At 42.6% G+C, this 20,462-nt stretch overlaps 3 protein-coding genes and 1 long non-coding RNA gene across 4 annotated transcripts; all 4 read right to left on the bottom strand.

Annotated features, from left to right (window-relative positions):
• Positions 1-3,838: 3,838 nt before the first annotated feature.
• LOC141822780 (uncharacterized) lies at positions 3,839-6,005 on the bottom strand. The gene is made up of 2 exons (XM_074710112.1): positions 5,430-6,005; positions 3,839-5,335 (listed from the first exon to the last, which is right to left on the bottom strand). The coding sequence occupies exons 1-2, from the start codon at positions 6,003-6,005 to the stop codon at positions 3,839-3,841; spliced, it is 2,073 nt and encodes a 690-aa protein (XP_074566213.1).
• A 4,460-nt stretch (positions 6,006-10,465) lies between these two features.
• LOC141848271 (uncharacterized) lies at positions 10,466-18,145 on the bottom strand. The gene is made up of 3 exons (XR_012603514.1): positions 17,859-18,145; positions 10,807-11,043; positions 10,466-10,715 (listed from the first exon to the last, which is right to left on the bottom strand). It is a non-coding gene; the product is annotated as an uncharacterized LOC141848271 (long non-coding RNA).
• Positions 11,976-14,245, bottom strand: LOC141847713 (uncharacterized). Its single transcript, XM_074735784.1, has 9 exons — positions 14,162-14,245; positions 13,977-14,045; positions 13,725-13,890; positions 13,374-13,620; positions 13,090-13,293; positions 12,925-13,017; positions 12,738-12,839; positions 12,332-12,667; positions 11,976-11,999 (listed from the first exon to the last, which is right to left on the bottom strand). Exons 4-9 carry the CDS (start codon positions 13,569-13,571, stop codon positions 11,976-11,978), a joined length of 957 nt encoding a protein of 318 aa, XP_074591885.1. The 5' UTR covers positions 13,572-13,620; positions 13,725-13,890; positions 13,977-14,045; positions 14,162-14,245.
• On the bottom strand, positions 14,201-16,821 carry LOC141847664 (uncharacterized). The gene is made up of 3 exons (XM_074735730.1): positions 15,148-16,821; positions 14,928-15,038; positions 14,201-14,848 (listed from the first exon to the last, which is right to left on the bottom strand). Exons 1-3 carry the CDS (start codon positions 16,816-16,818, stop codon positions 14,201-14,203), a joined length of 2,430 nt encoding a protein of 809 aa, XP_074591831.1. The 5' UTR covers positions 16,819-16,821.
• Positions 18,146-20,462: the final 2,317 nt, after the last annotated feature.

The raw sequence follows: 20,462 nt of genomic DNA, 5'->3' as shown, positions 1-20,462 counted from the left end.
CTTCGAATGCTTTGTTTTACTAACAGGTCGAGGCCTGGAGTTGATTCGGGTCGTGCCGCCTCATGGGTGGTAGTTCTTTAGAGGAGAGTAAAGGCCTGTAGCGCGAACTCCACATGAATCGGGAGGCGAGGGAGATTGGTCCCTGAAGAGGGTGGCGACGGTTGAACCAGATGCAAATCCCGAGACGAGTTCGTCCTGATTATGTCTGAACCGGGAGAGGTTGAACCCTGACAAGGCAATTGCTGATGGAGCAGGTCCGAGACCTGAATTGAGCTCGATCCCGATTATGTCCGAACCGGGAGAGGTTGAACCCTGAAAAGGGCAATTGCTGATGGAGCAGGTCCGAGACCTGAATTGAGCTCGATCCCGGTTATGTCCGAACCGGGAGAGGTTGAACCCTGAAAAGGGCAATTGCTGATGGAGCAGGTCCGAGACCTGAATTGAGCTCGATCCCGGTTATGTCCGAACCGGGAGAGGTTGAACCCTGAAAAGGGCAATTGCTGATGGAGCAGGTCCGAGACCTGAATTGAGCTCGATCCCGGTTATGTCCGAACCGGGAGAGGTTGAACCCTGAAAAGGGCAATTGCTGATGGAGCAGGTCCGAGACCTGAATTGAGCTCGATCCCGGTTATGTCCGAACCGGGAGAGGTTGAACCCTGAAAAGGGCAATTGCTGATGGAGCAGGTCCGAGACCTGAATTGAGCTCGATCCCGGTTATGTCCGAACCGGGAGAGGTTGAACCCTGAAAAGGGCAATTGCTGATGGAGCAGGTCCGAGACCTGAATTGAGCTCGATCCCGGTTATGTCCGAACCGGGAGAGGTTGAACGCAAGGAGTGCCCAAGAGGTGCGGCAGGAGGAAAGTAAGAACAATGTCCTGTAAATGCGACGATTCTATTGTTAGGAACATTTACAAGAAAAATACAAGGAGTTTGGAGAGTATTCTCCACTATGTCCGGTAGGGCCTAAGATGTGTGGCGTTCCACGGCCGGGTCAGGTCCTTGCCAGAGGGATCGGATAAGTAGTAAGCGCCCGAATGGGTCTTCTTGACAATGCGGTAGGGGCCTTCCCAAGGTGGCTCGAGCTTGCCGACGTCTCCAACTGGTTTGACCTTCTTCCAAACGAAGTCACCCACTTGAAAGGACCGTGGGATGACTCGTCTGTTGTAGGTACGGCACATGCGTTGCCGATAAGCTGTTAGTCGGGTAGCGGCAACGTCTCGAGCTTCGGAGACAAGGTCCAGTTCCATGAGTCTTCGACCGCCATTATCTTCGTCATAGAGCCGTCGCCGATCCGACTCCACTCCCACTTCCAAGGGAACGACAGCTTCTCCGCCGTACACCAAATGGAAGGGGGTCAAGCCGGTGCTCTCTCTTGGAGTGGTGCGGTAAGCCCAGAGCACGCAGGGAAGTTCCTCCACCCAGCTACCTCCTTCGTGGTCCAACTTAGTCTTTAACCCATGTAGTATCTCCCGATTGATGACTTCAGCTTGTCCGTTGGCTTGGGGGTAGGCTACCGAGGTAAAAGCTTGCTGGATGCCGAGTCCTTGGCACCATTCTTGTAATTTCTTCCCTTGGAATTGTCTCCCGTTATCGGAGACGAGCCGATGAGGTATGTCGTATCGGCATACAATGTTTTTCCATAAGAACTTCATCACCGCGTCCTCTGTGATCCGTGCTAGGGCCTCGGCTTCCACCCACTTGGAGAAGTAGTCGACGGCAACTAACAGAAACTTCTTTTGTTGCGGGCCCATTGGGAATGGTCCAACTATATCCATCCCCCATTGATCGAAACGGGCAGGCAATGGTTGCTGCTCTCAAGTGTTCTGTAGGGTGTTTGCTAAAAGGCTGATACTTCTGGCAGTGCACGCAGGTTGCAACGAGTTTGGCCGCATCTGCTTGGAGAGTCGGCCAGAAATATCCGGCTAGCAGGACCTTCCGGGCTAGCGATCGACCCCCGGGGTGATTGCCGCAGCAGCCTTGGTGAGCTTCTCGAATCACATAGTCCGCGTCCTCTGGTCCAAGGCATTTGAGTAAGGGTCGTGAGAAGGATCGCCGATACAACTGATCCCCAATTATGGTGAATCGGGAAGCTCTCCTTCTGAGGAGACGGGCTTGATCCGGATCGGACGACGTTTCTCCCGTCTGGAGGAAGGTAAGTATGGGAGTCCTCCAATCATCAACTACAGCCGGAGAAGGGGCTTGATCTATCTGCGCCACCAGAGCCACTTGGGTGACCGGGCCTTCTTCGACCCATTCGGTCATGGAGCTAGCCATTCGGGCTAATTCGTCAGCTTTGACGTTCTCGGCTCTGGGGATCTTCTGCAACAGGACCTCCTTGAATTCAGCTTTCATCTTTGCGAAAGCTTCAGCGTACCGTCGTAGTCGGTCACTCTTTACTTCGTAATTTCCTTCAACTTGCTGAGACACCAACTGGGAGTCGGAGTAGAGCTGCACTCGGGTCGCTCCCACTCGCTTGGCAGCTTGGAGGCCAGCGAGCGCTGCCTCATATTCTGCCTCGTTATTGGAGGCCTTGAAACTTAGCCGCATGGAGAGCTTGATCTCTTCTCCTGTCGGGGAGACCAAGAGCACACCCACTCCGCTCCCCTGCTTGTTGGAAGACCCGTCCACATACACCTTCCATGCCTCGTCTGATTCGTCCTCATGTGCCTCGGTGAGGAAGTCGGCCAAAGCTTGAGCCTTGATGGCCGTGCGAGGTTGGTACTGAATGTCGTACTCGTTGAGCTCGACTGTCCATTTGACGAGTCGCCCAGAGGCTTCGGGTTGTGTGAGCACTCGCCCCAAGTTGCTGTTGGTTAGCACGTGACTGGATGAGATAGGAAATACGGCCGGAGACGTCGCGCTGATGAGACCAACATCCATGCTAGCTTCTCCAGAGCGGTGTATCGAGTCTCTGCATCCTTCAACAACCGACTTAAGAAATATATGGGCTGCTGCTGTTGCCCTTCACTCCGGACCAGGACTGAGCTGGCGGCGGAGTTTGTAGCCGAAAGGTACATGCATAGTGGCTCACCTGCTAAGGGTTTGGCCAGTCGAGGTAGTTGAGCCAGGTAAGCCTTGAGCTCCTCGAATGCTTGGTCACATTCGGCATTCCATTCAAAACGCTGAGCTTTCTTCAGCACCTTGAAGAAAGGTAGGCTGCGCTCAGCGGACCGGGAGATGAAGCGGGACAATGAGTTGATGCGCCCCATCAGACACTGCGCCTCTCGAAGGTTGCGCGGTGGAGTCATCTGGACCAGGGCTTGTATTTTATCTGGGTTGGCCTCGATTCCCTTCTCGGTCACTATGTAACCTAGGAATCGCCCGACTCGGACTCCGAATAGGCACTTAGCCGGGTTTAACTTGAGGTCGTATCGGCGGAGAGTGCAGCAAGTCTCCTCGATGTCTGCTATAAGAGTCCCTCCGTTAGTTGTTTTTATGAGGATATCATCAACATATACTTCTATATTCCGTCCTTGCTGGGGTCGGAACACCTGATCCATCAGACGTTGATAGGTTGCTCCTGCATTCTTAAGACCAAATGGCATGACGGTGTAGCAAAAGGTGTCATCGGCTGTTATAAAGCTAACCTTGTCCTGATCTGTTACATCGAGGGGAATTTGATGATAGCCTTGATAGGCATCAAGCATACATATATATTCGCACCCGGCGGTGGAGTCAACCAGCTGGTCAATCCTCGGCAGAGGGTAGCAATCCTTTGGGCAGGCCTTGTTGAGGTCTCAGAAGTCCACGCAGACCCGCCATTTGTTGCCCGGCTTCGGCACGAGAACCACGTTGGATAGCCATGTAGGGAAGTGAACCTCCCGGATGTGCCCTGCCCTCAACAGTTTCTGCACCTCCTCGCGGATAATCTTGTTTTGCTCCGGCCGAAATGCCTTCTTTTCTGCTTGACGGGTCGGGCATCTGGCAGGGTGTTGAGGCGATGGACAGCTACCGAAGGGGATACTCCAGTGATGTCTTCGGGCGTCCAGGCGAACACGTCTTGATTCCGGAGGAGGCAGGTACTAAGCTCTTCCTTCAGCTCCGGCGGCAGATCGGCGGCAACCTGTACCACCGTTTCAGGTCGGTCCGGACATACCTGCAGAGGCTCTTTGCCTTCGAAGTTAGCCGGAGTCGGGGCCTCTTGGACTGCGTGGATTTCCGCTCCCTGCGTCCTCCGGTTCTTTTTGGCCTCGGTCCGCACCATGTCGACGTAGCACCTTCGGGACACCAGCTGATCCCCTTTAGCTTCCCCGACTTGGTCTCCAACCGGGAACTTCATCTTCTGGTGATAGGTGGAGACAACGGCCGAGAAGGCGCTCAGGGTGGGTCTTCCCAAAATGACATTATACGCCGAAGGAGCGTCGACGATGACGAAGGGTACGCGCCGAGTCCTCCTCTGCGGTTCCTCGCCCAAGGAGATCGCCAGTGTGATTTGTCCCAACGGTTGGACCTCGTTGCCGGTGAAGCCAAACAGCGAGGTGGCCATGGGTTGGAGGTCGGCCTCGTCTATTTGCATTTGGTCGAAGGCCGCTTTGAAGATTATGTTGACCGAACTGCCGGTGTCCACGAAAATTCGGGCAATGTTGTAATTGGCTATAGTTGCTCGGATCACCAAGGCATCGTCATGCGGCATCTCGACCCCTTCTAAGTCTTGTGGTCCGAACCTGATAATTGGGCCCTCCAGTTGTCGGCTGCCGCCGACTCCGTACACCTCGAGCTGACGGGAATGGGCCTTTCGAGCCCGATGTGAGTCTCCATCAGTGGCTCCTCCGGTGATCATGTGAATGCTCCCTCGTGGAGTATTGCTACGGTTGTCCTCGGTGGCATTGTTGCGACGAGGAGCTTGAGGATCCCGGGGAGTTTCTTGCTGTGGGGGTGGGACTGACCGCCTGGGAGAGCGGTCTCGAGTTCGGGTAGGTCGTGCGGAAGGTGGCCTATCTTCCCGAGTGGTCTGCCGAGCTGGCGACCTTCGGCGTCGAGGCGCGGGAGGCCCTTGATTGCGCTGTTCAGCAGCCCGCCGCAGCTCTCGGGCATATTGGTGGCACTCTTCGGTGGCGTGGCTTTGGGATTGGTGGTAGGCACAGAAACGGGGCAACCATCGGCAGCCTCCGGTGGCCTGGTTTGGCTGGCTGGTCACAGCGTGGATGGAGCGGTGGTGAGACTTGGGAGCTATGTGGGGGTCCGTCTCGGGCCTCCGAAGTGGTTGGGGTGGCGGCCTTTTGTCGCTTCGGGTGATGGCCGGGGGATTTCGACTAGATCCACCCTGTTGGCTGGGATCTTCCTTTCGCCGTGCCGACTGGGCTTCCTCCACATGAATATATTTGACGGCTCGGCTCTGGAGCGCGTCAAAGTTTGCGGAGAGGTTTCTTGATCAGAGATCGAAAGAAGTCTCCATCTATCAAGCCTTGAGAGAAGGCGCTCACTAGAACCTCCGAGGTGGCCGTCGACACTTCTTGCGCCACCTGATTGAAGCGGTGTACAAACTCTTTCAATGATTCTCGAGACCTCTGCTTGGTGGCGAATAGGTCCATCATGGTCTTGCGGTATGTACGGCTGGTGGCGAAGTGTCGTAGGAAGGACTCTTTAAAGTCGGCAAAGGAGCTGATGGAAGATGGTGGTAGTTGGCTGAACCATCTAAGGGCGGATCCGACCAATGTTGTTAGGAATACTCGGCACTTGATAGCGTCTGTATATTGGTGGAGCATCGCCGCGTTCTCGAATCGCCCGAGGTGGTCTTCCGGATCCGTCGACCCTATGTAATCGAGGAATTGGGGAGTCCGAAAATGCCTGGGCAGTTCTTCATCTAGGATGCGACGCGTGAAGGGGGAGCCATTCGTTCCACTCCCCTCTCCTATCTCCGGCCCTTTCCCTCGAGCCGGGTCTCGGACAGGGATTTGGTCAGCGGCGGACTCCATGGAAGCGTCGTAGTAATCCACTTCCGGCGGGGGTCTGACAGAGGGAGCGCGCGGCACTTCTGCAGGCGTGAATAGTCGTCGTGGAGGCATCGTAGGGACCTCCGCCGGCCTAGCAGGAGTAGGAGGGGGTTGAGCTGGGCCTCCTGTTGGTTGCGTGAGATGGCTTGGACCGCTAAAGCCACCGCGCGGTCGAAGTCCTCTTGCGTCATGGTGAGGAGTTGAGGTCGAGGGGGGTCATCCATCGGCATATCTCAAGGCAGGACTAATAAAGTTCCCACAGACGGCGCCAAAATATGTTCCTGTTGAGATTTGCTCCTGGAAGTTTCGACCGTCTTCTTCAGCACCAAGACTCCTAGAGGACTGAACAGGAGGTGGGGCGAAGAGCTTTGGGGAACACCTGCAACACTAAGATCGTGAGAAGGAAGGCCAGGAGTGTCCTGGTACGACCACTCCAATGCTTGAAGTCAGTTTGTGAGAGAGAGAAGCAGGAAGTAAGAATCAGTGGTTGAGGATATGAGATTGCATACCTCTCTTCAGTAACAAACTGACCTTTTATATAATTTGAAGACGTCAGGTCACATCAAGAATGTGACTAAAGTCCCATCGCCGTTATGAATGTGTCAGAGAGTGGTATATAGTCAGCGCTGGTGTCCCATCGCTGACTTGCATTTAAGGAGGTATGTTCCGCTATCTATCGAAGATTTGCCATGATGACCTGTAAAAGTGTCAGAAGAACATTCACAACTATACAATAGGGGAGTAGTCTTTTCCAAGATTAGAACAGGGACATGAAGAGCCGTTAGGAATCGATTCGGCTCGGAGCAATGCGGGACCGAACCGACTAGAGGAATCTCTCGACTGGCGACTCGGTCCGATTCTAGGGGACATTTACCCTTAAGAGAGCCCGATCCGACTGGGCCCCTTCGAACGTTGGGGGAGTAGCTTCCATGAAGGGGCCCAGGCCGACTGGATCCATTCGGGCAGTGCAGGGATAGCTCCGTTCCGAAGACATCAGCTAAGCCGAACCTGCCACATGGGTTGGCGAGGGCTCGATTCGGTGGACTCAGTGGGGTGGAGCCATGCGGAGGGGGGTTCGGGACTGAGTTGAGAATCGTCACGCAATTTTAGATTTGTCCCTCTCGATTCGGTTTTCGCATCTGGATTCAAGGGGGTTTCTAAGAGTTCGGCTCGGCGATTTCGAAGGACTCGGCTCGGTCTATGCTTCTGGTCATAAGGCACCGCACCCGAAACCTTTCGTTGGATTCGACTAACCGCGCTCAACCCATATGATCATAACATATTATAGCGACGGAATTATAATTCCGTTGCTAATAATCAAAAAATTTTTATATTAAATTTTTTTAAATTTAGCGACGGAATTATAAATTCCGTCGGTAATAACTGTATATTTTTTTTAATTTTTTTTAAAATTTAGCGACGGAATCATAACGTCCGTCGCTAATTAGCGACGGAAATTTTAATTCCGTCGCGAATAAAGAAATATTTTTAATAATTTTTTTATGAAAATAGCTACGGAATTTAAAATTCTGTCGCTATTTTTTTGTGACGGGGAAAAAAATCTGTCTCTAATTATTTAGTGACGGAATTTTTTATTCCGTCGCTACAGTGACGTCAACGACCTAAAATCTGGCGACAGGCTATTTCTGTCGCTAATCGGTCCAGAGTCGATTCTTTAATTCTTGATTTTCTTGTTATAGGGTTTCTATCGCAGAAGATGATCCGTTAGGACGACCCCTGACTCTAGGGGTCATCACACAATCATATATGACTCAATATATCCAAACTATACAATCAATATTCAAATGATACTCTACGATACAATCAATATCTAAATGATAAAAATATATCATCATCTAACCCTGCATCAAATAAAACCAATGAAAAGATAATCAGTTTACCATATAATAAATATCAACATAAATAATAGCAACTAATGTTAATCTTAACATAAAATTAAATTTAATGAACTAACCAAACACACCATACATAGATAACATATCAGAGGAATGCATCTGAAATAGTCCTTGTAACATCAGCAAATCTAAAATTGTACGAGTAGATGTACTAAAAATTCTTATTTACTTTATTTGATGACTTGATGAAAAAATTGTACACATTAGGTTGCAAAGTAGATATACTAAAAAAATCAATGGTTTAGATTTTAATCATGTTTGATCAATTACATGTGCAACGCATGAGTCATTCAACTGGTAAATATTAAGAATTCAAGTGTTTGCCAATTTGTCACTTGAAATGTGCCACCTGACAATACTACTTGTTACTTTGTAAAGCAACCATGCTATATTAGTTTTGGAGAAGATTTATCAATGTGGTCACACTCCAGTTAGATGAGAGAACTAACCTATTAAGTTGTTAGATCCAACTACTAGCCCCAAATCTATAAGCCCAAATTAGTAGTAGCCTGTTCATCTAAGCCTATAGAACTCCTTTATGAATCAACCACTCGCAATGTGGTACTAAAGTGAGGTGTCACAATTATTTTGGTCTAGTTATTTTCATTTTCCATATGCTCAACTTTTATCACGATTATTGTAATGCAGCACTTCAGAAGTTGAAAGTACTTCAAAAGCTGGAAGTTTTTAACTTCTGACTGTATTGCATTGAATGACACCATTTAACAAGATATCATTCTCAATATAATTCTCATGGTTTATGGAATTAAGGATTGTCTGTCATGTTTCATTTTCCATGCTGCAATTTTCAGCATCCAACTCATGCTTCAATTTTCAACTTCCAACTCCCTTGCCCTGTTGTTTTTTTCTAAGTTAGATTGTAGTTCAAAGTAATCAGTGTTTTGCATGATATAGTACCATCTTATGTCTCTCAATCTTATGGCTGCATATATCTCGAGTTCTTTGATTTGTTGTTGCCTTTTATGTCTTTAATATGGCAGCAAAACTTTATCAACACTTGGAATTTCTGAACCTCACTACTGTGAGTTTGTGATCTACTATTGAGTTTTCTTAATTGTTGGTGAATTGTAGATTTGATCAATTTGGAGAGCTTGAACTTTGATTCTTGTAGCATCGGCAAGGAAGGATTATTAAATTTGAAAGGTTTGTGTTACTTTTCTAATTAATTCAAGTTGTTAGTTACATGCATTTCACCAACATGAAGCTTTGTATAATTTTTTCTCCAAAATAAGGTCAGCGGACAAACTTCTATGACATTCTTAATGTGTTTTCATTATGTTTCTTCTCTATATTTTAGTGTGATTGTATTTTAACTTTGATCAGTAACTTCAATATGAGTGTAGCATGTAAAATCTTGGTTGAACCACTAAGTAGATGTGTATCTCGTCTGTGAAACTTCTACTAGGAAGAGAGTGAGCCAGCAGTATACTTCTAAGTGCGGAAGCATCATTTGCTGGCTTTCCATTTTTTTGTTAGAAAAGAAAAAGGCATGCAAGTCGTCCACCTTACAATGTCAACTGAAGTTACAAAATCTATTGCACCCTGATAATCATTATTATTCATCAAAAAAATTTCAAAATAGATGCAGCTAACACTTATGTAAACTAACTTTTTTGCATAATATGAAAATAAATGAATCATGATAATTTTAAATTTAACTGTGATATGATTAACTACATGAAATTGTACTCAAAATTGACATTTCTAAAAATTTTTAAAATATTCTAATATAACAAGAGTGTGGATACTGCAAAAAATAAACAAGTCATTATAAATTTGCGGGGAACCCATTGAAACACTACAACAAAAATTGTATGTTGGGGCGCTCAAAAAGTGCCTCAATAGATTTATGTTGTGACACTTTGATTTGTTGAGGCGTTAGGATAAAACGTCGTACAAGCAGGTGTCACAACAAATACTAGCGCCCCAACAGATATTTATTGAGGCGTTACTAAATGTTCCTTGAAGTGTTTTTGAGGCACAAAAAAATGCCTCATCTGCTATATGTTGAGGCATTTTATTGTGCCTTTTAAAGTTCATTTTAAGGCATCCAAAAGTGCTCTCATCTGCTATATGTTGAGACGTTTTATTTTGCCTCATAAATTTCATTTTGAGGCACTAAACAATGCCTCACCTGCCATATATTGAGGCAATTTCTATTGTGCCTCTTAAATTACATTTTGAGACACAAAACAGTGCCTCACCTATCATATGTTGAGGTGTTTTATTATGCCTCTTAAATTACATTTTGAGGCACAAAACAGTGCCTCATCTATCATATGTTGAGGCGTTTTATTATGCCTCTTAAATTACATTTTGAGGTACAAAACAGTGCCTCATCTATCATATGTTGAGGCGTTTTATTTCATTTTGAGACACGAATAAATTTTATTTTGAGACACAAAAAACAACTCATTTGCTATATGTTGGGGCACTTTTTTTTCTTCAATATCCAATTATTTATCTGTTGAGGCACTTCTTTATTATGGACCCCTTTTGTTATTTGTTGAGGCATTTGCTTGTGCCTCGCTAGCTTTTGTTATGACTTTTACAATGCCTTAAAAGACAAAAATTATTACATGTATATACCACTGCAAAAAAGAATATTGCACTTTAACTTCAAAACATTGAAACAATGACTATGTGAACATCCAACATATATGTGTGAATCGCAAAGTCAAAACTATCATCCATCTAATACATTTATTCGAAATGTGACAATTCATACTAGCAAAAACTATCCGAGTCTTATGACTATACCAAAAGTTTCAGTAAGGCAAAGTGGAAGTGCAAGAATACCAACACAGCTTCTTCAAAAGTGATTTTCACCATGGTCTACTAGAAGCTGCAACAAAAAATGAAATGATTAAATATAATATTTAAACTAAATAAAAAGAATTCAATAAAAGAACAAATATTAATCTTCATAATAATACCAAAGATAGAGGCCAAGCGATTGAAGCACCAGTAGCATCTCCCATGATCTTGAATGATCCATAAGACCTTATTAGTCGTTCTTCCCAGACTATAGGAATCTGAACATTTACTTCACACCAATTTGGACCTAATTCTTCGTCTCCAACTTCAGTTGATGGATCCACACTACATACTTTTCCCAACGCAACTTTTTGAGAAGGATTTGTTATACTCAGAAGAACAACATCCATACCAACCTGAAATAAAAGCTTATTACAAAACAATCATAAAATTACATAACAACTGAAAGGCTTTGAAAAATTGATGGAATGCAATTTCAAACAGAATATGAAATGCAATTTTTTAAAATTAAACAGAGCTGAAACAGAATATGAAATGCAATTTCAACTGTTACGAAAGAAATGAGGGAATAATCAAGTTAAATGGATGGGTTTAATTGGTATTTCCTTGTTGAAATATGTCGTCTGCCTCTTAGGATAAAAGAAAATATTTATAGGATTGCAGTACACGACCAAATATACTTAGACTAACGATGGTTACTAAAAAAAAAATCTAAATTAGATGAAGTTACTATAAAGGTAATATTATCTGAAAGCAATTAAGTGTACCTCTAGAAAATATGGTTAAATGGTATGAACATTTTCCAAAAGAACTAACAGCTTTAGTAGTTGGACAAGTTGAATCAATTGGAATGTGGGCTAGGAACCCGGAGAAACTATTGCATTTTATCAAATGTGATTAAGAGCATTTGGATGATACGAAACTTCTTGTTGCTTTATACAATTGTAATGGGTACAAAATACAAACTAACCTTAATAGATTACACATAGAGGAACACTGGTAATACAATCAAATTTGACATGGCATGACCTGAGAGTAGGGTGTCTTGTGATCGGCTCTAAAAAAAATAATCACTCCTAGGTTAGGCTTGGCAGAACCCACAAACCAACTTGTGAGAGGAATATAGGCATATATTCAATGTTTAGCTAACAATTTTATGAATAAGTTGTCAAACTATCAAAGTTTGCGTGCACAAAAACAAAAGTAGTCAGATATGAATATATCTTTTAAGAAAATCACCCCCATTCAAAGAAAAAAGTACCCTTGTTGTACCTTATAAATCTAGACCAAGGCCGATCGGAGTGGGATACATGGTTCTAACCCAAGGCTAAAGCCCCAAAAGAACACAAACCTGAGCAATTTGCCAGTAAATTATGAAATGACATGATCAAATTCATTCAAAGCATTTTAGCAGGTATATTGTCTTCCAGGACTAGCAAAACTATAACTTAATCAAATGTGATTAAGAGCATTTGGATATTTCTGAGAGAACTTTATATAGCCTAGTAATTCCTTCTAAAAGTAGCAAGAAGAAATTGATGGCCTCAACTTAATAGAGGGTGTAATCCGAAACAAAACAAAATGATAGCTCAGGAAGATGCAAGCTACTCTTATTTTATGTATTACAACTATATGCCACTTCTCAAAAGTAGTACACTTGTAATAGAGTTTCAAATGACTTACTTCAATAGGGCTTTGAGTTACTGATGTAGCGGCTTGAACGTGATTGTTCGGCGATAATGCAATTGAAGAATCTGATGGATTCCCTTGCATTCGATTCTCACTTACAATAGACCTTAATTCGTTCAATTCCTTCTGTAGTTGTTCATTTCTCGCTTGTAACTCTAAGGCAGCGCGATGACTTGCTTTGCGACTAGGAACTGTTCCATTAACGTCAGCAGCTTTAACACCTAAACCATATAAGTTAACACGTCCAGATTTGCCATTCCCCATGACTTTATAGTAAGCATCGTTGCCATTATCACTTGAAGCCCCCGAATGTAACATTTTCATTTGCTCCTACACATTGTAATTGATTTAATATTCATAACAATTTGACATTTCAAAAGTATAAAATAAGTGAACTCACAATTTTCTCTCCCACCAATGCATTGGCAGGAGTACCGTCCTTCTTGGAATAACAAGTCATGAACATGTGCGAGAGCGAAGGTTCATGACCAAGTTTTTCATGCTACAACATTAAAGTAGTGTCTGTTATCTGTAATAGTATATCGATTAAAAACTTCAAGTAAGATATCTAAGTTGAGAAACATTACCTCCATCTCATGAATAATGGAAAACCCTCTTTGACCTGTGTGATGCGTATATGATTGATGACTTCGACTTTGTTTATTTTTCTCACTAGCCTCCTGCAACATATATAACCATGCATAAGCTTCAAACTTTATCAGAATCATAACTGATAGGAGAAAACAACATACTATCCCTTCTTTAGATAGCCAATGCTTCACAAGGGCATTCCAATGTGCTTCATTCACTCTATTTGGAATGTTTCTAAGGTTCTCATCCAAAGATAATTTGGAATCAAAATACTTTGTCTTGAGTGTACTTTTCCAATTCCTCCATTTCTTTCCAATCGATTGTAAGATATAATCTTCACATCCAAGGGGAATTTCAAATTTGTCCTGCAAAATAGAAGTTCGATGAGGTATTTGATGATTACACTTATATTACTAATGTAGACAACAACATATCCAACTACCACCTTCACAATTTGCAGCATCTGTTCCTTGTTAGGCTTTTCTGGTACCTTGTCCCATCTCAAGACATTAAGAGGAGCATATTTTCCATTCCGTGCAAGAGTACCTAGAAAATGTGCAAAAGTGCTCGTATGCTCCTTATCATTTGGTTGTCCAAATCTATTAAATGAAATTCTTTTGCGAGTTTTTCTGTTTGACCCCATACTTTAGGCATAAGAGTAGGCCCTCTCGCTTTTCTTTTCTTTCTTCCACCTAAGATCATGCAAATCAAATGGCAAATATTCTAAGCAATGGAGATCACTTTCTAATACCTTAATCAGTGTATTCGAACAACATTCAGCAGATTTAGTACTTACTGGATATTCCTATGTTAGGTTCAATACTACCCTGAGTCACATGAGCACTTTGCTGAGATAAAGCTTGAGTATCATTATGTGCTCTTTCATGTGAAGCTTGAGCACTATCACATGCAATCGACTTTCTGGTGGATTGCCTGCTAGATTTGCCACCTCGCGTTCTAACCTGTATAAAAGAGAAAAGAATACATGGAGAATAATTTGTACAAGTTCCAACGAGAAAATAAGCAACAATGTCAAAACCAGATTTACCATTTTCAAGAAGATTAGTAATTGCCGCTAGAACCAAACAAGGAATAAAGGATCGACAAATCAATGAACCTGAAAGAAAGAAGTCATAAAATTTATTATTTTATTGAATATGTACTAGCATCATTGGTACAAATAGAAAAGACAATGACAACATAGATAAGAAATGTACATGTTTATTCACTTACACAATATCAACTATGAAAAGAAATGTAAAGCTCCCCTTCTCAATAAATTATCATGTTATTTGTTGCTGCAGTTCCTCCTACACCTTCCCTAACCCATCTTATTTCCTCATTATCATCGGAGATGTCACCTGTGCAAGTCTCGCTTAGTAAATAATCTTCGACGTCAATTTCTTCTCTTCTGTCCATGTCAAAACAATCCCTAGGAGTCGTTTTGATTACAACATGCCATCCTTTATCAATGGGATCTTCTGCATAAAACACTTGTTGTGCTTGAGAAGCCAATATAAAAGGCTCGCCTGTATTCATTGGTCTACTTAAATTCACAAGTGTGAAACCATTTTCATCCTGCCTTTGCATTCTTCCTTGGCCCACCCAATCACATTTGAATAGTACAACCTTTCTACTCAAAAAGTATTCTAACTCAACAATCTCTTTCAGTACTCCATAATAAGTCACATCTCCAATAACAGGATTTCTGTCATTAACACTTGAGTAACTTGTCGTCTTTGCAATAACAACAACACCACTATTTTGTGTTTTCCTTCTTTGTTCAATCTGCTTAACATGAAATCTAAATCCATTAATAATAAAACCTTTGTACCGTTTGCCAATGAAGTTGGGACCTTGAGCTAAGCTTTTAAGTTCCTCAGAAATTCCCCTTTCATTCACAAAATCCATATTTTGAACCTGTTAGACAAGCACAATAATAAGAAACAATGAATTAACATATACAATTTCTAATATTTTTTGTGCTACTGACACTTACTTGATTGGCAAACCACGAGGCAAAAGTTTCATTGTGAATCCGTTCAATGTCTCTTATACGCAAACGAGGATTTTGATTACGAATCATTTCCCGATGCTCGCTAAACATAAGCTGAATTAATCACAAAACTATATATACGCATAAGCTGAATTAATCACAAAAGTTCTCACCTTAAAAATGGTTGAACTATTTCACAATTGAATAACACATATTGATGTGCCCTTTTCATTGTATCTACGTCCCAATTAACAATATTCACTCCTCCAAGATGACGACCAGGATTGACAAATATGGGAAGTTCAACTCTAGTGTCAATATTGCCATCATAATTTCTTGAAGCTCGATTACTCCTTGTCTCAACATCATCTAGGTATCTAGCACAAAAGACCACACATTCTTCCGCAAGATATCCCTCTGCAATAGAACCTTCAGGGTGACTTCGATTACGTACATATGCCTTCAACGTTGACAAATACCTTTCAACGGGATACATCCACCGATAATGCACAGGCCCTGCCAACCTTGCTTCGGTCGCTAAATGGATAGGTAGGTGAACCATAATATCAAAGAAAGAAGGAGGAAAAATCCTTTCCAAATGACAGAGTGTTAGAGCAATCCGCCTCTCTAATTGAATAAGTTCTCGAGCATGAAGAACCTTCAAACATAAACCTCTAAAGAAATTACACAAATCAATTAAAGGTGCTCGCACTTGCTTTGGTAGGACTCTACGAAGAGCTAGAGGAAACAATTGTTGCATCAATATATGGTTATCATGACTCTTCAAACCGAAGATCTTTGGTGGTTTCTTACTTATGCATTTCGATATATTTGATGAATAACCATCCGGGACTTTGATTTGTTTCAGCACACCACAAAAAATATCTTTTTCTGCCCTATTCATCAGAAAACAGGGAGGTGGATAGTAACGCTTACCAGAATCATCTACAACAGGATGTAACTCAGGCCTAATTCCCATTTCCTGCAGGTCTTCACGTGCTTTCGCATGATCTTTTGATTTATCAAGGCCTAGTATGGTTGCAAGAACACTTTCACACACATTACTCTCAATATGCATCACATCAAGATTATGACGCAATATATTTCCTTTCCAATATGGTAACTCAAAAAATATGCTCCGCTTCTTCCAATTATAAGGCAAATTTCTATTGTCATTATTTAATCTGCCAAATGTGTGTGTATAACCGTCAAGCTCTCTCAAGACCATATCTCCACTCAATTGTGATGGTGCCTTATCATGTTCTTCAAACCCATTGAATGATCTCTTATCTTTACGAAAATGATGATCACTTGCCAAGAAACGACGATGCCCCATATAACAATGCTTACTGCTATACCTTAACCACCTAGAACATGTGTCCTTATGACAAGAAGGACATGCAAATTCACCCTTAGTACTCCATCCCGACAAATTTGCAAGAGCTGGGAAGTCACTGATTGTCCAGAGCAAAGCTGCACGCATACTGAAATTTTGATTCATCGATGCATCATAAGTATTTACCCCAACCTCCCACAATAATTTCAACTCCTCTATCAAGGGCGCTAAGTATACATCCAGATTGTTCCCGGGCATTGTTGGGCCAGGAATCAACAACGAAAGAAAAAAATATTCTTGCTTCATACACATCCAGGGGGGCAAATTATAAGGTATCAAGACGACAGGCCATGTACTGTAATGAACATTTAAAGACCTAAAAGGATTAAAACCATCTGATGTTAAGCCAAGCCTGATATTTCTAGCTTCTTCGGCAAAATCTCTATTTCTAAAGTCGAATGTCTTCCATGCAGGAGAATCAGCAGGGTGTCTCATATAACCATCTTCTGTTCGACCTTCCTTATGCCACCTCATGAAAGATGCTGTTTTCGAAGACATGAATAAACGCTGCAATCGGGGAATCAAAGGGAAATGCCTTAAAACCTTAGCAGGAACCTTTTTTCTCTTTTTAGATAAAGGTTCCCCAACTTCATCGCTATCTTTGTCCTCCAAATACCTAGATGTTTTGCAAACATAACATTCCGTATCATTCTCATGCTCCTTTCTATACAACATGCAGTCGTTTGGACATGCATGGATCTTATTGTAAGAAAGTCCCAAGCCTCCTATCATCTTTTTTGCCTCATAGTATGACTTAGGAAATGTCTCTCCAACAGGAAAAGCATCTTTTATAAATTCAAGCAAATCAGTAAACCCTTTGTTGCTCACTCTATTAAGACACTTTATGTGAAACAACCTAATAATTGCGGATAATTGAGAATACTTCTTACAACCAGGATAAAGCTCCCTTTCAGCATTTTTTAGCAACTCATAAAAACATTTTGCATCATTATTTGGTTCCTCATCTCCTGGAACAGCATCCCCATCATTGTCATCAATGTAATTTTCAACATGCCCAAAGCAAATTCCATCATGTAAAATCCCATGCATGTCATTGCCATTGTCAAAATCATCTCTCAAATCATAAGTGGGACGAGTAGACGAAGATGCTTCACCATGAACAAACCATCTTGCATACCCATTCAGAAATCCATGATATGTTAAATGATCTTTTGCAGTCACTCTATCTACCCAATCACCAAGTTTGCAATTTTTACACGGACAAACGATTTTTCCATTCACGCTTTCTTTTTCAAATGCAATGTCAAGTAATTTATCCAAACCATTCTCATATTCCTTACTTCCTCTAAACTTATACATCCAACTTCTATCCATGAGTGACAAGTGAGACTTCAACTTTTTTATTACTTGATTCTACAAACATGAGAAGCAAAAAATACAAGAATTACAATTATGGGCAAGAATAATAAGAGCAGCATCATATGAGCCGAAACTAAGACATTGATAGCTCCAAACAAATTCAACTAGAAGAAAAAAGTCATTAAACAAGGCCAATGAAAGACAAGTTTATCAAGTACCTGCGAAGGATCTTGGAGGTGCTGTGAGAACGGATGATCGGTGCACGGTCATCCATGCCCACACGGTCTCCACGCCCGCACGGTCGCACGGCCGGTGCTGTGAGAACGGATGATCGGTGGTGTGAGGACGATGGCAAAATCAAGGGTTCGGTTGAGGGAGAACAGGGAAAACGTGAGGCAGGCAGTGAAAGATAACTCGATCTGAAGTTTTCGAGATCGAAAATAACACCAAAGAACAATCAAAATGATGAACTTGCCTCTGAGTTTAGGGCTTCCGCGAGTTCGATCGGAAGGGCAATGATGAACATGCCTCTGAGTTTAGGGCTTCTGCGTCGCCGTGGTAGTGGTGGCGGTGGTAGTCATCCTTTCCGCCGCCGTCGCCGCCTGTCTTTTCTCTAGTTTAGGGCGATACACAAACTCGAGGGTTCGGTTTTTGGTGGGTGTATGGAATCGGACGAAATAACAGATCCGACCTGTTATTAATAGCGGATCTTCATACCCGGAGATTGAAGAACCATTACAATTAAGTAATAAAAAAAACCGCCATGATGAGAAGTTTTGACTATGATGCTAAAGCTGCTATACATTAGCTAAAATATTAATATTAGTTAAAACTATTTCAATATTAATTATAATTATTTTATTTAATTAATATTTATTCGGAAGGGTCTTATGTGATGCTAAGGCCACCATAAGGCTCGCCTTCGGCCTTCCTTTCAAATAAATGACAATATCTCAATAAATACTTCCAAAAGAAAAAAAAGGAAAATAATCTGCATTTCTTTTGTTATAAGATATTTGTCATAAATTAAAATTATAGAAAAAAAGACCCTTCCGAATAAATAAATGCATAATTTAACACCACATCAAACGCTACACACAAGCTAACGTATTACGAGTCGAGTCACGACATGGACACAGCTACCTAACACCGCGCTGATCGTCGTCGGATGCTTCCCTCGTAGTTTAAATATTAGAATATTCAAATATTCTAATATTATTTGAAAATTGCAATTCTCATGATTTTATTACAAAAATGCCACTCAAATTTTAAGTGCCTCAAAAATTACATTTTGATGCATTTTAACTAAAATGTCTCATTAGATAATGTCTTCTAAAATCATTTTTCTTGTAGTGTCACCTAAGGGACATCATCTCTACTAGACTTACACTACCAAGCATTCAGTTCTCTTGACTAACCTAAACTTCCTCTACCTAACATCTAGTTGTCGTTGACTTGTTAGGACTTCCATTGGCAAGTATTTGATTCCCATCAACCTATTTGGACGCCCATTATAAAGCACTCAATCCTCTTAACTTGCCTGGACTTCCACTACCTAATATCTAGTCACCATCGACCTACTAGACCTTCCACTGTTAGGACTTCCTATGTTATAATAATTTTTTTCTAGGGATCTAATTATATATTTTTAAAAATATTTATGAACTAAATTGTAACATTTCAATATTTCCTCCCTTCCTTCTCTTCACCACATATGCCATCATCCATGCTCTCCTCTTCCTCTCTCATGATTCAATTGCTTCTATTCATTGGTGGATAGAAGCCATGTTGCCCTCGTTGTTAGTGCAATCAAGCCCATCTAATGTTAATGTTTCAATGTTTGACAACGGTTTAAGTCTAAGTGATAATCATTTGTTATCTCACATGGTTGCTTGAGATGTATTTTCCAGGAAACCCTTTGTAGGTCAGGACGAGAAGTCTTGGCAAGTAAAGTCCTAAAGGCGAGGCCTCTTGGCAAATGAAGTCCCGGAGGCGAGGCCTCTTGGTAAGTGAAATCCCAGAGGCGAGGTCTCTTGGCAAAAGAAGTCCCGGATGAGGAGTCTTGGCAAAGGAAGTCCCGGACGAGGAGTCTTGGCAAGGAAGTCCCGGACGAGGAGTCCTGGCAAAGGAAGTCCTAGACGAGGAGTCTTGGCAGAAGAAGTCCCAGACGAGGAGTCTTGGCAGAAGAAGTCCCGTATGAGATTCCAGGCATGTGAATAGCAGTTCACGGTCGTCAAGTAAAGGGTCAAGGGTAGACTCATCTTACTAGGCGATGTTTTGGCCTTAGAGTGGTCAAAACAAGGTATAGTCGAGTTGTGACTCGACTGGAGGCCTTAGTAGTCGAGTTGATGACTCGACTGATTGAAAGATCTGAACAGAAGCAAGTTGAAACTCGATTGTTGAGTCAACTGGTACTTAGTTCAGTTGGGCAGTCGAGTCGGCGACTCGATTGAGTTGGGAAAACTGAACAGAAGCAAGTCAGAGTCGACTGGAGACTCAACTGGATATGACCGTCGGGTGTCAGACGCAGGTGACACTCGAGTGCCAACTCGACTGGAGGCCATCAGTTGAGTCAGTCATATCAGTGACTCGACTGGACCTAAGTTAAAACGGGCAAGATTTCAAAATTAAGTATGTAATTAATGCAGAAATCTTACCGTTGGCGACTTAATTTGAAACCTAGTCAAGTCACCAGTCGAGTGGACTCGACTGAGCAGGCTCAAAACCCTAGATAACCGATCAACATAAAAGGGTTTCAATGCCTTCTTCAAACAACAATCAATCATTTTTTTACAAGTGCGATATTCCTGCATCTTAGTCGT

Source organism: Curcuma longa, chromosome 1, assembly GCF_044706935.1.
Source record: "Curcuma longa cultivar G26 ecotype Majalengka, Jawa Barat chromosome 1, ITB_CL_G26_1.1, whole genome shotgun sequence".
In the NCBI taxonomy this organism is placed as follows: Eukaryota; Viridiplantae; Streptophyta; class Magnoliopsida; order Zingiberales; family Zingiberaceae; genus Curcuma; species Curcuma longa.
This window is presented reverse-complemented; position numbering and strand designations above follow the sequence as displayed.

Coding starts and splice junctions, on each gene's coding strand:
- LOC141847664 (XM_074735730.1), bottom strand. CDS start 16,818: ATGTCTTCGAAAACAGCATCTTTCATGAGGTGGCATAAGGAAGGTCGA. Junction 15,039..15,147: donor ACGTAGATACAATGAAAAGG/GCACATCAATAT, acceptor TGATTAATTCAG/CTTATGTTTAGCGAGCATCG. Junction 14,849..14,927: donor CCTCGTGGTTTGCCAATCAA/GTAAGTGTCAGT, acceptor CTTGTCTAACAG/GTTCAAAATATGGATTTTGT.
- LOC141847713 (XM_074735784.1), bottom strand. CDS start 13,571: ATGGGGTCAAACAGAAAAACTCGCAAAAGAATTTCATTTAATAGATTT. Junction 13,018..13,089: donor GGCTATCTAAAGAAGGGATA/GTATGTTGTTTT, acceptor TATATGTTGCAG/GAGGCTAGTGAGAAAAATAA. Junction 12,840..12,924: donor CCATTATTCATGAGATGGAG/GTAATGTTTCTC, acceptor TTAATGTTGTAG/CATGAAAAACTTGGTCATGA.
- LOC141822780 (XM_074710112.1), bottom strand. CDS start 6,005: ATGCCTCCACGACGACTATTCACGCCTGCAGAAGTGCCGCGCGCTCCC. Junction 5,336..5,429: donor TGTCGACGGCCACCTCGGAG/GTTCTAGTGAGC, acceptor GACGCGCTCCAG/AGCCGAGCCGTCAAATATAT.